The following is a 15,344-nucleotide window of genomic DNA, read 5'->3' as shown; positions in this document are numbered from 1 at the left end:
ACCAATTAGCATCTAGGTGACTAATGATGTTTGTGACGCTCTTAAAGTTACGATTTATGTATTGTATTATATTTTATCAAGAACATTTTTTCGTGAATCACACAGTTTGTTGTGTCATTTCAACTTAGTGTAGCAATATTGAAATTCTTGAACGAGGAAACATTAATACGTACATCAATAAAATACAAAAATTAAACTCATGTACGAAAACCTTACAGTTACACATTATAGTTTTTTTTTTTTATTTGTTGACTTTACAGTTTGAACTAGATTAATATTGAACTAACAATTTAAATTTGAACGCTTGCAAGCGTTAAAATTGCTTTCCGTGTCTGGAAAAATTTTATCAAGTGAAAAAACTTTAATAATTTTGGGAGTATTACGAAAGTGCTGGACGTAACGACATTCCTTCAATTTTTTAGTTTGGGGCGCATGGATTTTAAGGCAGGCTCCCTTAAAACAAGAACAAACATAGATACAAAATAAAAATTTGTTTTTACGTGAATCTTATCCTTTTTCTATGAATGAATTATGTTTTTGAGAAAAAAAAAAAAAAAACTGAAATTGAAAAAAAAAAATGGATATTTCTCCGGCAAACGGCCCAAAAAGTAAAACTGAAATAACGACATTGTATTAGGCTCAATATAATCCTCAAAAAAATCTATTACCCACTTTGTGGTTTTTTTTTCTGTAAATATGTGAATAAAAAAAAAAAACTAAAATTAAAAAAGGAACATCGGATATTCGATTTTTTTTCTCAAAAACTATTATTTCTAGAAAAAAGTCCACAATGTAGGTGATATAGTTTTTTGAGGACTTTCGTGTGAGCCTAATATAGACCTTTCGTTACTTTGCCGCTGAGCTTCTCCTCAGCAAGAATACTATTAGAGATGATTTCGAAATATTTATGAGGTTCAGTTTTTTGTTTCATAAAGTTTTATAAAATATCGGTACCATGTATTTCTTCTGAAATTAAAAGTCTTATTAACTAGAAATTTTTAGATATAAACAAAAAAAAAAAGAACGATCATGAGTAATTTATAAAATATTATTTTATAAACTAGAAAGTTGATATTTTGAACGTTGAAAAAATATAAAAGTTATAAATTTCAATCATTTTTATATCTTGATTATTCGATTTTTTTCTTTCACATTCATTGATTAACTGATTCAAAGTATATTTTACTATCTTTTGGATTGGGTTTAATTGTTTTTGTATTAGGCTGCCAATCAGCGGGACAAACTTCACCATGTTTCTCAAAAAATTGAAATGCTTTAATTAGGCGAATTGTTTCTTCAGCACTTCTTCCAACGGGCAAATCATTAACACTAAATTGCCGTAAAATTCCTTCTTTGTCGATGATGAAGAGACCTCGAAGAGCAACGCCTGAGTCAGCTAAAAGAACACCGTAATCCTCAGCGATTTTCTTGTTGAAATCGCTCAAAAGTGGATATCCAAGGTCTCCACCAAGCCCACCTTGTTTTTTGCAGGTGTTGATCCATGCTAAATGACTGAAATGAGAATCTGTTGAAACACCGATAACGACAGCATTGAGAGCTTTGAATTCCTCTATTTTTGCACTGAAAGCCAGCAATTCAGTCGGGCAGACAAAGGTGCTGAAAAAAAAAAAACAAAATTTCGTTTTACAGTATTAGAATTTTATTATAATGAAGAATTGAAATAAATAATTGGTATTAGAAAAATGTTGATGCATATTTGTTTTTTGAGAATTAACATTTTTAAATAGTTAAATTTTATGGAGCTAAAATTAGCAGAAAACTTAGCAGAAATATGCTGAATTACTAAGAGCAAAGAGGGTTCCTGGGGCCCTGAGTTTTTGGGGCAACTTTAATTAATTATTATAAAAAAAAAAGGTCTTTAAAATAATATATTATTTCACGAAAAGATTCATCAGTATGTCAATCACATACTGTATAAATTTAAAGAAATTCTTATATTTGGACGGTGGAATTATTTACATGCCAAAAAAAGAGAGACAATGCAAGAGTGTATGATAGCAGAGAGGCGCATGTGCGTTATCAACTAAATGAAAACACTTATACTTCAGAAAATTATACTTACAAATCAAGAGGATAAAACAGCAAAACAATATAGTTGCCACGGTAATCTAATAGCTGTATATCTTTAAATTCCCCATTAACAACAGCAGTCCCAGAAAAATGTGGTGCTGGTTTCTGAACTTGAGGATGGCTGGCGAGTAATTTCGAGTTAGTAGAAAATTTGAAAACTTTTTTGGTGCCTGATGATGAATAAGTTTCTGGCATTGACAAACACACCTGATGGAAATCAATGACATGGTTATAATATTCCTGACATAACTATTGTTTTATAATACTGAACTATTGAGTATAGTCATATTGGAATTGTTTATCTTACTGCGCTTCTAACTTGGGTACGAAAGCTTCTCAAAAATCGAGACATTTTTTCTAGACCAATTATCTTGAATATATTTTAAATATAAGGCATTGACTTCATATACTTATTCTGAAAATATCAAACAAACGTTGAGTTTTTACTACTGAAATCAATGTTGCCACGGCTTTACAGTTTACACTTTACACAACCCGATTGACAATTCCAGACGATTCTTAATTTCTTAACAATTCTTAAGCTCCGTGAGCAGCAAGAGGACTAGAGTCAGGGATGGGCATATTGTGAGTTTCCGAGTTGTTTACAATTATCCATAGATAAAACGTATAAAACAAGACAAAACGGATATAAAACCCACGTGATCTCTCAGCACCCGTATTCACAGGGCATTACAATTGAGAGCTTTTTTCTTCCACTGGCGGCGCTTGTGAAGCTTTTGTATGTGAAATCTATATAAAAAAAATTTGACAAGCACCATCAGTAGCAAAAAAAAGCCCTAAATTGTATAAAATTTGCCCCTGTGAATACGGGTGCTGAGTTATGGAACCTATCTTATCCCTACTATTTTTTAAAAATACACTGCGCATTTATTTTTTTTGTATTGTATCGCCATTTATTGAAAAATTAAAAACTAACAATGACCACTTTTAACAATCCACAAAATAAAAAAAAATAAGAAAAATTACTATTTGTTGATTGATTGTTTGATTACTGGTAAACTACCAAGAATTTTCCGATAATCTTTGTGGTAAACTTTTACCAGTAATCTACCAGTAGTTTACCAGTAATCTTTGTGGTGAATGTTTACCAGTAATTTACTTGTAATTTTTCAGTCCTACGCTCTTCAAACATTTCGTATTAGTAATTTCGTAAATTACTGGTAGCATAGCGTCTTGTCAAAGATCATCAATTGTAAAAGGCACTTCCAAATATTTTCGTTATAATAAATTAATTAAAAAATACATCATGAAAATCCGAATTAATGAATTAAATAAACAAAAGCATCATTTGCGCTGATCTATAATAAACGCGTATTTATATCATGATGAAAATGGCCTTACATACTGACATAGTGACATGTAAACAGACCTGACCATGGTAGAAATATATACATATTTCTACCATGGACCTGACTAACTGCGACATGTAAACGTGTATGTGTGTAGCCCTACCCGGCTTCCGTACAATACATTGCAAATGCAATACATATATTCGCAATTCGCATATATGTAATACTACCAGTGTATGTATATTCGTCTATACTATGCTAGTTTATATTTAAGTATATTCGTCACAAAAAAGCAAACGAATGAGTATGTACGAATCTTTCCGTAAATGAATCATACCTACGCCTTTCGCGTTTCTGACGATCATGTCTAGCGAATCGATAGAAAATCAAGTAAGTACTCAATTAAATCTGAACAATTTATGAATTTATTAACCAAATATCTACATAAATTAATACATTTTTCGGTTTTGAAGTGTGACCAGAAGAAAAAGTTACCAGTGGTATGGCCATACATGACCGTGTCGTCATTTTCATTGACTCTCATTACACGTTTAATAGCTGCTGCAGCAATATGGGGCTGGGGCTACACCAATTGGAGTTTTGGCTGGTTATTACCACCAATCTTATTAACAACGTGGAAGTACGAAAGTGACAGAAATAGTGAACTCAAGAGACTCACTGTCCAAGCATCAGTTATGGCTAACGAAAAAGATATCATAATCAGCAAAATGAATGATCTACCATCTTGGGTTTATTTTCCAGATTTCGACCGAGCCGAATGGTTGAACAAAGTTATTAAACAAATATTTTAAAACTGCAAACTCATACCAACCAACTACGAATTTATTCAAAATTACTTTCGATTTTGTTATTGTATTTTAGATACTTTGCAAGATATGGCCAGGTATGAATCATTTTTCACGACAACTTGTTAGAGAAACAATTCAACCATCGATAGTACAATCATTAGCTGAATACAAGATCACTGGTTTTCAATTTGGACGCTTCGTATTGGGTCGTATTGTATGTTTGGAATTTTATACATTTCAATTTCAAAGTTTTTATTCCATTAATTATGCGAAAAGATGTTTTTTTAGCCACCGAAAATCTATGGCGTGAAGGTTTATGAAAATAATACATCAAGAAATGAAATTATATTGGATTGTGACATGCTGTAAGTTTGCAATTTGATTATTTTTTTTGTCAAATGATTTATCGAACTTTTTAAATTTTTCTGTCAAAGGTATGCTGGCGACTGCGATATATCATTTTCACTTGGTAATATTAAAGGTGGCATTCGAGACTTTCAACTCCGCGGTATGGCTCGTATTGTTTTAAAACCGATGCTTAATGTCATGCCTCTCGTTGGTGGCATTCAAATATTCTTTCTCAATAATCCATCAATTGATTTTAATCTTGTTGGAGCTATTGATGTCCTCGATTTTCCGGGTTTTAAGTAATGATTTTTTTGTAAAAACAACAACATACTTGCTTTCTTTTCCTTCTTCAAATAAAGTGTACTATATTTGATACTTCTTTACAGTCAAGCATTGAGAAAAGTCATTAGAGAGCAAATATCGAAACTCTTAGTGATGCCTAATAAACTTGCGTTTTCTTTGAGTCAAGATGTCCCAACGTATGAAATAAAAATGCCTGAACCAGAGGTAAACTCTCTTAAAACTTCAATGATAAACTACAATCGTTCAATATTTTTTTTAAAATTTATTTTAGGGATTATTGAGAATCCACGTAGTGCAAGCGAAACATTTGATGAAAAAAGACATTGGTATGCTTGGTAAAGGTAAATCAGATCCATATGCAATAATAACTGTCGGCTCACAGGAGTTCAAAACCAAGACTATTGATAATACTGTTGATCCCAAATGGGATTATTGGTGTGAGGTATGTTTATTAAATTTTATATCTATAAATACATTTTTCAACAAGAGCTTTGCTGAAAATTGTGCATTAGTCATTCATCAAAGTTAAGCCCCAATAAAACTACCCAATGAATATTTAAAAATATATTCTTACGAACGATAATTAATTTTGGTTTAATAAAAAAAAAAAAAAAACCTTAAATAATTAGTTGAAGACTGTAAAGCTGAAAAAAAACGTAGTTAAAAAAAATTTGTAATTGTACATAATGGATTTGTATATATCAAATTAGTGCCTTGTGATGTCGAGTGTCGCACAACAGCTAGAAGTAGTACTGTGGGACCATGATGAGGCAAAAGGTGACGAAAATCTTGGCAGGTATGTTATTCGAAATATTACGAAATAATATAAAACGAAAGTTATCAAAAAAAAAAAATATAAGTACGGAATAAACATAATGGTTTATTTATAATAATTTTTTTAACAAATTTTTTCACGATGGCCGAGTTACGGAACGATTGAAAATGTGGTGTCGTAGTCTCGGAACGCGAGTAGGTACCAGTTACGGAACGTATATAACATGTTACGCCGTAGTTTTGAAAACTGATTAGAAAAATTAAACATAAATATAAACATATAAACACAATTGTTCACTTCAAAAATATCAAAAATAATAATTTTTCATTAATGATTATGTTTTTGTTTGTACTGATTAGCATACTGATTGAAATCAGTCAAGTCAAAGAGAAGAGATCAATCGACAATGTAAGATATTTGAGCAAACTTTAATCTAGTTATTATCGAATTTGTACCAAGCTAAAATTAATCAATTATTTTTCTTCATCAGTGGTTTACCCTGGACTTCGCAAAACATGGATCGATCCAGCTTCGATTGACATGGTTGAATCTAACAAAAGATATTGTCGATCTCCAAGCAGTAAGTTATCAATATCGTTCAAAATACATGATTGAGGTTGTTTCTGAATAGTTGAATTTCTATTTAATTTTTTTTTTGGCTTATTTTCTAAATGAAATAATTATCTATTTTGTCGTTTTTTTTAACTTTTCCTTACGTGTTTTTTTGCGATAATGGGTGTCAAAGTTGACGACTTTTATACACGATGATATAGGGCTCTACATTTTTATTTTTAGCTAAATGACGATCAAAATGAAGTGTTTTAGAAGATGAATCCGGTCAAAAAAATTGAATTTTTTCTCCCGTTGATTTAAAAAAATAATGAATATTCAATTATAAAATTTTTTCTTTGTCGCTCGATTTTTTGGGACAAAAGCGCAACAAAATTCCGGGTACCTGGGCATAAAATATAACGCTACGGTATACAGTCCCCTCAAGCTTGAAATATTAATACGAGTATGCTGCTTGGAATTAATCTTAATGAATTAACAATGAATTTTTTTTTTTTTTTTTATAAGGCAATTATAGAAACTCAAGAGCTTGGAGTCACTTCAATGAGCACGGCTCTTTTATTAGTTTTCATCGATTCTGCTAAAAATTTGCCTTGTCTTCGTGGCAGCAAACAGCCAGATGTTTACCTCGAAGCTTGTGTTGGAAGCAAAAAAGAAAGAACTGGCACAATTCTTAGAAGTTGTGATCCCGTTTGGGAGCAAGGTTTCACTCTTCTCGTTGCTAATCCTGAGACAAGTAATCTCAATATACGAGTAATAGATGAAAAAACAAATTTGGTTGTTGGGAGCTTAACTTACATGCTTTCAACACTTTTAACACATCCAGCACTCGAAGAGACACAACAGCCATTCAGTCTGCAAAACGCTGGTCCTGAAAGCAAAGTTATTATGTCACTCGCGTTGAGGATTGTCAAGTATGAGAATCCAGATCCATTCAAGAAGGTTGAAGAGTCGACCATCAGCAACTCGTCTGACAGCAGCTGTATTTTTTTTTACATATAAATTTTGTCTCATGAAATATTTTATATACTTTTTAAAATATATTTTTTTTTTTTGCAGTACAATCGACTCCATTAAAAAAACAGTTATCTAAAGAATCTATCCGTAACTTGAAAAACAATAGTGGGATTTCCGGTTCCATTTCTCCGGTCACTCTCGATGAGGATGATGGAGTAATTTCAAATCAGGGACCGAATAATCAAGTGCCTCATTCTGGATTAATCCACAGAAATCCAAGTTTGACATCTTTTGCAGGTGAAGCTAAACTTGGCCGAATTCAGTTGACATTTCGCTACAGTGTTCCACGACAAAAATTAGTCATTGTTGTTCACAAGATAGCGTAAGAATAATTAATTTTATCCGTTCAATCTCAAATACTTCAACTTAGTGTAATAATAAAAAATTAACAGGAATCTCCCTGCATCATCAAATGATCTCTCCAACATTCCGGATCCATATGTTAAACTCTACCTACTTCCTGATCGTCATAAGGAGACGAAACGTAAAACAAGTGTTATGAGAGATAGTTGCAATCCAGTTTACGACGAGCAATTTGAGTATCTTGTTTCACAGGGTGATTTAAATACTAGAGTACTGGAAGTTACAGTTTGTGCGCAAAAAGGATGGCTTGGTGGCGGTAGCAATGTAATGGGGCAGGTCCATATTAATCTCTCGGAAATTGATATTACAAAGGCAATATCAGCGTGGTATGATTTGTTGCCAGAATCAAAAGATTAACATTTTATAGGCAAATATTATTACATTTATTGCATTGTTTTTTTATTAATTATTGTTGAATTAATATTTAATTTTTTTAGTTATGTTAACTTACATGTGAATCAAATTTCAAAATAAAAAAAAAATTCAGTTCCAATAGTTCAAATAACAAAGTTAAATGTTAAGGATATTTTCCTCTACTTAATTTCGATAAATATTATTTAAATGGCGAAGCAGAATAACTATTTATCATATCCAGATTTTTCTACAGTCCCAAAATTAAGGTGATTAATGTCAAAGTTGACACATTGGCACCAACGCACGTTATCGTTTGTGTTTAGGGCTTCCATAATCTCTCTGGCGTAAATTGGCTATATTGTGGTGACGGGACTCGAACGTACGGGATATTCATATATTGTTTTATATAACGAATTGCTCATCATCGATCGAGTATCAGTTGATTTTCGAGACGCCATGACTGAATGGAATGTTTAAGTATGTCACCGAGAAAATACCTAGTTCAAGCCCAGGTGATGTCAACTAATTTCCGTATAATTAAATCGTTGTTAAATTTGTATTAATACTCGGGGAGTTTTTATAGAAAAAAAAAACATAACACGGAATCAATTTTATTTACTTATTATTTACATCAGTGTTACTCCAGTTATCTTTAATCACGAAGCAATCAAAAAAACTTCGTCATTTTCATGCAAGCTACAAATAAATCCATAAATAAAAAAATTATTACAAAAACTATAGTAAAACATAATATTAAAAAAAATTAGAAGAAATATACTATCAAGATTTAAAAAAAAAAAAAAAACGGGAACATTCATTAGTGTGCTCTTAAATAGGTGGCAATGCCCAAAGGGTTGCTGTTTTATCAGCTGATGTGCTTAGAAAAGAAAACTCGGTTGGATGCCAACGACCAGATATAACTTTATCCTGATGTTGGGCGACTACAACACTTGGTAATGACATTGTCAGGTCTCCTGGAATAATACAAAAAATATATATTAGTAGTTTGAATTAAACTAGCAAGGTAGCAAGCCAATTAGTCGTCGAACGTTGACGAATGCATGGTTAGACAAGAATGGACCGGTCATTTGCCGTATCGTATCAGCTAACGAGAAAAAAATTTATTTTTCGTATCAAAAATTTGTCCTCTATCAACAATCAAATATCTACACTTCATTATAATCTAGCGATGCCAACAGTGTCGTTAGAAAAAATTGTTCATTTATTTTATGTTTAATTTATTGTTTGATGTCGATGAAATATCTATTTTGTTATCAAATATTTATAGGAATTTTAGAGATAAAAAATAACTTACTTTGTAAATCCGTTAGAACAAGTTTGTTATCATAACCACTGGTTAATAAATAATATGCTGAAGGTGAAAACCTGATGCTCCGAATATCAGCTGCATGAGGTTTAAAACATTGTACCGTTCTGCCACCTCGTATGTCGAACAAAACGCAGCTACTATCTTCATGACCAGAAACTAGCAGTCTACCTGATGGATCCACACATATAGCAGCAACAGGACTGCCAATCTAAGGAAATAAAACCAGTCTGGACTAGATCAAAAAGACTTTAAAACTATAGCAAAACTATCAAATTCATATTTGCTTATTAAAAGCAATCAATAATTATGGTTCGAAGCATTATAATAGTTTCAAAATCGTTAAATAGAATTTAATTATTTTTGAACATACCCGACTACCAGGCACGGTTGTGGGTGTCACCATATTGACGCATCCTCTCGTGCGAAGGTCCCAAAATCGAACTGTTTTATCTTGTGATCCAGACACAAACATTGCTCCACCCCAATTGAACAAAGACAACACATGTCCACTGTGTCCACTGAGGGCCTGAAATGGTGTTCCTGTTCCGCAATCAGTTACATAAATTTTACAGTCACCCGCACCTCCACTTATTAGAAGACTTGACTTATTAGAAGTATCTTCAAGAAAGCAAAGGTCACGAACCGTGCCATCGTGCATTGTAAGTTCTACTTCTTGACCTAGAACAAATAAATTTATCATGGCACAAACGAAAAAAACATTTATACTAGTATTTGTTCCATCATATCCACGAGATTTTTTCTAAATCTATCATTCACTCTTAAACCATTAAGTCATACCTTCTAGATTAGATGTCTCTGAATTGAATTGCATAAGCTTGATAGTTTTGTCATTACTTCCAGTAGCCATGATTTGTCCATCAGGAGTCCAAGCAAGACAATAAATCGATCCCTTGTGGTGCTTTGTTCTTTTAAATAAAACTGTTGGTTGATGAATTTCACGATCCTCACTGAAGACATGTCAAAATAACCCAAAGATAATACAGACATTATAAAAGTTTCGAATCATTTCGCAGTTTTGTTCGATTTTTCAATTTTCTCATTGCTTAGAGAAAAATATGATTCAACTTACTGCAAATTATCAAGCTTTGGATATGCACATATCCGAAGGGTTTTTGAATTTGATCCAACAGCATAAAGTTTTCCGAGAGGATGAAATTCGGCGCACCTAATCGCCTGTACGTCTTCAAGAGTAGTTACTGGCAAAAATTTAGGTTTCTCATTTTCACCACTAGCAATTGTTGACTCAAGTTCTATAAAACTGTCTCCCTGTAACGAGAAATAATTTGAAAATAGTTATGTTAGAAATATAGATTGAAATGTGCCTACACTGTGTTAAGAAAATCTAAAATTTAGACTCAGAGATTTGAAATTCATATTTCGTATTGATAAAACTTAAAATAGAAATAATAATAATATTAATAATACCACGCCGGTTTTTTCTTCACTAAAGCCATCATTACTCAATCTCTCGCACTTGTAGGTCACTGATATTTTATCTGTTGACTTTCTCGTTTCGGAATCTCCGGGCTCGTTGTTCATGAAGCGTTCAACTCCCTTTCTGACCATCTTAGTACCATTTACCTACTTACTACTTATGTTTCTATTTATTCTTAGTAACAGAACAATTAAAGAGTTGAGAGTTTTTAAGAATTTTGGTCCAACTTTTTGTATCGTTTACAATCATCATTTGTGTAAAAAATGATAAAGGTACTGGTTTTTTCAACACAGGAGTTATGTTGTAAAGACAACGTTTTTTACTTATCCGCAGAAGTGAATGGACATGGTGGTAATCATGATTTTGTAAATGTGTTGATATATATTGAATGTGCGACTTCGAAGGTCGCTGACAAGAGCAAAATAATTCTATATATATATATATATAGTTATATTGAAAACAAATATAAGATTCACACTATAATAATTTTATCTATACTCATGTATAGTCTTTTTTTTCCAGGAACACGGAACCATGCAGTTCTTTGCTATCTCTTCCTTTCTGAACTTCTATCATTAAAGTATAAACTATAAAATAAATACTATACTATATATTAAATTATAAACTGCTTTTACCTTATTATTCTTAATGATATCACAATGTCTCTCATGCACGTTTGAATCGTATCCAGTTCTACACGTGGTAGCCTCTTGTCTGTAATTCAAATAATCAGAACGATGATCATGCGCCATCCTTATCGAGTATACTAAAATAATTTATAAACAATTTGATATAGAAAAGACAGTTTTGTGAAATGTACGATAATTCGATCTATGTGTATTTTTTTTAATTATTTGAATGAAATCACCAACATAGATCTCTTCACATTTTTTAATAAAAATTTTTTTTTTTTTAGATATAACTTCTATTGCACCACTGAATGGTTGAATTACCTGATTTATTGCTCTCCGTGTATAACAAGGGAATCTTTTAAATAACGTCAAATTGTTTCTATCATAAAGTATATATCACTACTTACATGTCTGTTTGTGATCGGTTTTTCACTGAGACATTAGTCGACATTGATAACTGCCGGACCATTTCATCCCTTTCGTCTACCTTCCGCTGGATTGTGTCTTGAAAACGCTGTTTTTGTTTTTGATATTCTCTCAATAGATCACCATTATAGTTATATTTAACATTTGAGATTCCAATATCTTCACCAGCTGTTAACGATGGTTCTGAAATTTTCAGTGCTAAGCCAGTTGGTTTTTCAACCAGAGAATCTCGACGAGAACTTCTTGCTGTTGATGGAGCTGGTGAATCACGGCCTATGCACCACTCAGGAGTTGAAGAAGTTGAAGGAGAAGTTTTCCTGCCTGAACACGTATAAACGATCATAGAGCTTCCTTTTGACCTTATTCATATTATAAGAAAATAAAATACATACCATCAGGACTTTTTGACTGGACTCTTGGCTTATCCGGTACTTTTATTTGGTCAGGATTACTTATAACTTCTTGAATTGAAGGCAATTGTTGGAATTCTCCAAAATTTGAACTGAGAAATACATCACCCTCATTCTCAAATAGTCTATCGACACTCGTATTCATAATTTTATTGCATCTTAAACCATTCAAATGAAAACTTGCAAACGATGATCGTGACATAGGATTTATATCTCCTGTAGACAATGTCATAAATCCAGTAGATGAAAGAGTTAAATTTTTTGGACCAGGACTTCGTGGTCCTAACCCTGCTTCTAGTGTGGGCAGTAAGCTGCGTGACATCATGTCTGCTGCTGATCTAGGTCTCGTAAATGGCATAGCATTATGAGGAAATGTCTTAGGCTTGATTGGCGTAATTAACATATGCTCAGTCCACGACGTTTCCAGAGAAGGTCGTTCAAGTTTATCCACATCTACATTGAGTGTTTTCTGTGCAAACGGTATCGCAAATGTTTCAGAAGGAATACTTTGCAGCCAGGAAAGGAGACTCAAATCAGAATCATTGAAACCAATTGAACCATCTAGTAATGTCGAAAAATTCATTTCCACCTGCACCAAAATATAGTGTAACGTTATAGCATATACGAAATTGAAATTTCAGTAACTCAAAACACTTTTTCATATATAAAGATAGTTCGAATGAAAAACTAGTAAAAGTATTTTTGTTAGTTGCTTTTTGATGCTTTAACAGTAATCAATAAATTTTAATATTATGATCTATGCCATATTTTATATACTAACCTGGACATTTTCTTGAGATCCAGTAGCTTTCGCCTGACAATAGTTCACACACGATTCATAGAGTACACCTTTTATAATTAACTGAATTAGTCGATCATTTTTGGCAAAAGCAATCGAAGGATTTGAATCTGGATTTCTATCACCAGGCAGAAATCGTTCGACAAGTGGATAGATTTCGCGGAAACACTGAACTCTGGCATTGCTAGGATTCCAATCTTTGAATTGATGATGATCGGTCAATCTTGGTAAAGTCAAAAGCAAGCATAAGTTGCTGTAATCTTCTTTTGTTGGTGCAACTTTTTCTAATTCATTGAGAACATGAACGACTTCTTGCACTGCACTGTCAACACTTCCATCTGATTCTATTGTAAGATTTGCTTCAGACTTTATGCAAAGGAGCTCTACATATTTGTGTCGTAAAATTGCATATTTAAACTTTTTCATATCGAAATCCGAAAGGGTTTCCAGTGGCTGAATGAATTCAATAGCATCATCCCATTGCCCGTCCAGAATAATTTGCCGCAAGAAGAGCGCATCATCACTGAACTGACCGTTTATTACGCCCGTCTCACGTTCCAATGAAAGCTGCGATATATGGAGGTCTCGACTGTACAAGAATTCAAGCGTCAATCTGATAACATCCTCCTCTCGTAGCGTCATGTACGCGGGCATTGCGTAATGGATCTATGACCTGGGACAAATTCTGCAGTAAAGTTCATATCAAAATGATTGTTTTTTAAATGTATGTAAAATATATATATATTTTAATTGTATTATTACGGAGGCTAGGAGCTGAATGGCTCAGCCACAGTATTGTATTTGCGAACAGAAAAAAAAACGTTCATAACTTACGAACATTGAATTTGTTAAATGCGCGATACTTAGTCCTATAAATATATTTACGTATAAATTGGTGCACAAAACTCGACAAGTGTGTACAAGTGTGACAAGCGAGTAGGGGGTATACAAATTAGGTAGAATAACAAAATCCGAGGATCCAGGTGCTGAGCTAGGATACTGCCAATTGAATAAGATATCTAGTTCCAAAATACTTGTGCAAGACAAAATATAGTATTCAATGTACACAGTGTTTCTATTTGAATTTAAAAGGAATAAGATAAATTTTAGTTTAATGCAATATACACTGTGCGAAGTTTGTTTCGACTGACCTCTTTTTCTCATATACGGTATGCCTAAAGTAGTTTAAAATCGTTAAACGATAAAAAAAAAATTTATTAAATGATTGTGAACTAAAAAAAAAAATATAATAGATTGCTGATCTATTGAAAAATGATACTGTCTATTTTTTTTAAGCAACCCGAATTTAGTGTTTCTAGAGCCACATATACAAGCATACCCACAAGCATGTCATCCAATTTATGAACTCTACAGGTTGAGATTTTTACCCACAAGCATGTCATCCAATTTATGAACTCTACAGGTTGAGATTTTTCTGATTTGTAGTAGCAGTAGTTAGGAAATAATAATTATAAAAATGTGATGAAGTAAGACGTTTAATTTTTGGATTTTTAATTCTAGAATAATAAAAATTTATAATTCGAACGCAAGAAGAATTATCAGATAGAGTAGAATGTATCTACAAAAACATAGCACTGTCAGCGTCGAATACGATTCATTGATTACTATCACAAAGCAAAATTCTCAATTTCTTACACATCAATTTCTCGTTTTCAAATCCATGTTTTATATACAATGCTAGCTAAATTTTTAATGATTTGATTTTAGATGTAATTTTTTATGCTTCAGATATACGTGAAATAAAAATTGAATTTACAGAGAAGTAACCAAAATAATAGTTTTGAATGAGATGACTTTTTAAACACACAACATTAAAGGCCAGTGCAGAGTGACACTCTGTCAATTGTTGAGTCAATAATGATGTCAACAATTGTCAAATCTGGTATAAATAAAAACTTACCATAAATTACGAAACGTCAAAATAATAACAAGACCTGAGCCACGTCTGTTAAGTCACTGTAGAACGGTACATGAGACATAAGTTTTGTGGCGCTCGAGTAACATAAGTAATAGATGGCAGCATTCTATGGCGTAATTCTACAACTTTTGGGGTATTATACAATCATACGTATGATACATATCATACTACATCAAATTTGTGATAGGCGAAATGCCTTTTTTTCATAAAATGAAGTAAATCTAGTGGTGCCCAGTAAACTATCTCCAGATCTTTGAAATTATATTGACAAATTTATATAGTATAGTTTGTTGACGATAGCATACTATAGTAAAACGATCTGGATGCCGTATTCACAGGGCATTACAATTTAAGGCTTTTTTCATCCACCGGTGGCGCTTGTGGAGCTTTTATATGTAAAATTGTGTAAAAT

At 32.5% G+C, this 15,344-nt stretch overlaps 3 protein-coding genes across 8 annotated transcripts; 1 reads left to right on the top strand and 2 right to left on the bottom strand.

Annotated features, from left to right (window-relative positions):
• Positions 1-426: 426 nt before the first annotated feature.
• LOC122858331 (peroxiredoxin-like) lies at positions 427-2,668 on the bottom strand. Of its 2 annotated transcripts, none has more exons than XM_044161153.1 (3): positions 2,399-2,667; positions 2,084-2,298; positions 427-1,617 (listed from the first exon to the last, which is right to left on the bottom strand). In XM_044161153.1, exons 1-3 carry the CDS (start codon positions 2,441-2,443, stop codon positions 1,155-1,157), a joined length of 723 nt encoding a protein of 240 aa, XP_044017088.1. In that variant the 5' UTR covers positions 2,444-2,667; the 3' UTR covers positions 427-1,154. The 2 variants fall into 2 exon arrangements, with proteins under 2 accessions (XP_044017088.1, XP_044017090.1); XM_044161155.1 differs by having other exon boundaries at positions 1,088-1,617; positions 2,363-2,668.
• A 900-nt stretch (positions 2,669-3,568) lies between these two features.
• LOC122858327 (extended synaptotagmin-2) lies at positions 3,569-8,269 on the top strand. 2 transcript variants are annotated; one of them, XM_044161146.1, is made up of 13 exons: positions 3,569-3,791; positions 3,875-4,192; positions 4,284-4,424; positions 4,499-4,575; positions 4,645-4,857; positions 4,945-5,065; positions 5,133-5,303; positions 5,572-5,657; positions 5,996-6,044; positions 6,127-6,216; positions 6,714-7,188; positions 7,266-7,545; positions 7,616-8,269. In XM_044161146.1, the coding sequence occupies exons 1-13, from the start codon at positions 3,765-3,767 to the stop codon at positions 7,941-7,943; spliced, it is 2,376 nt and encodes a 791-aa protein (XP_044017081.1). In that variant the 5' UTR covers positions 3,569-3,764; the 3' UTR covers positions 7,944-8,269. The 2 variants fall into 2 exon arrangements, with proteins under 2 accessions (XP_044017081.1, XP_044017082.1); XM_044161147.1 differs by lacking the exon at positions 3,569-3,791 and having other exon boundaries at positions 4,071-4,182.
• Positions 8,270-8,507: 238 nt separating this feature from the next.
• Positions 8,508-15,115, bottom strand: LOC122858326 (WD repeat-containing protein 47). Of its 4 annotated transcripts, none has more exons than XM_044161144.1 (10): positions 14,915-15,115; positions 12,976-13,666; positions 12,177-12,783; positions 11,766-12,105; positions 11,362-11,440; positions 10,361-10,557; positions 10,069-10,238; positions 9,641-9,948; positions 9,256-9,478; positions 8,508-8,914 (listed from the first exon to the last, which is right to left on the bottom strand). In XM_044161144.1, the coding sequence occupies exons 2-10, from the start codon at positions 13,645-13,647 to the stop codon at positions 8,769-8,771; spliced, it is 2,742 nt and encodes a 913-aa protein (XP_044017079.1). In that variant the 5' UTR covers positions 13,648-13,666; positions 14,915-15,115; the 3' UTR covers positions 8,508-8,768. The 4 variants fall into 4 exon arrangements, with proteins under 4 accessions (XP_044017079.1, XP_044017077.1, XP_044017080.1 ...); XM_044161142.1 differs by having other exon boundaries at positions 12,976-13,678; positions 14,915-15,114; XM_044161145.1 differs by lacking the exon at positions 14,915-15,115 and adding an exon at positions 14,650-14,906.
• Positions 15,116-15,344: the final 229 nt, after the last annotated feature.

The sequence above is a fragment of the Aphidius gifuensis genome, linkage group LG5 (assembly GCF_014905175.1).
Source record: "Aphidius gifuensis isolate YNYX2018 linkage group LG5, ASM1490517v1, whole genome shotgun sequence".
In the NCBI taxonomy this organism is placed as follows: domain Eukaryota; kingdom Metazoa; phylum Arthropoda; class Insecta; order Hymenoptera; family Braconidae; genus Aphidius; species Aphidius gifuensis.
The sequence above is the reverse complement of the archived record's forward strand: the minus strand, read 5'-3'. Positions and strand labels throughout refer to the sequence as shown.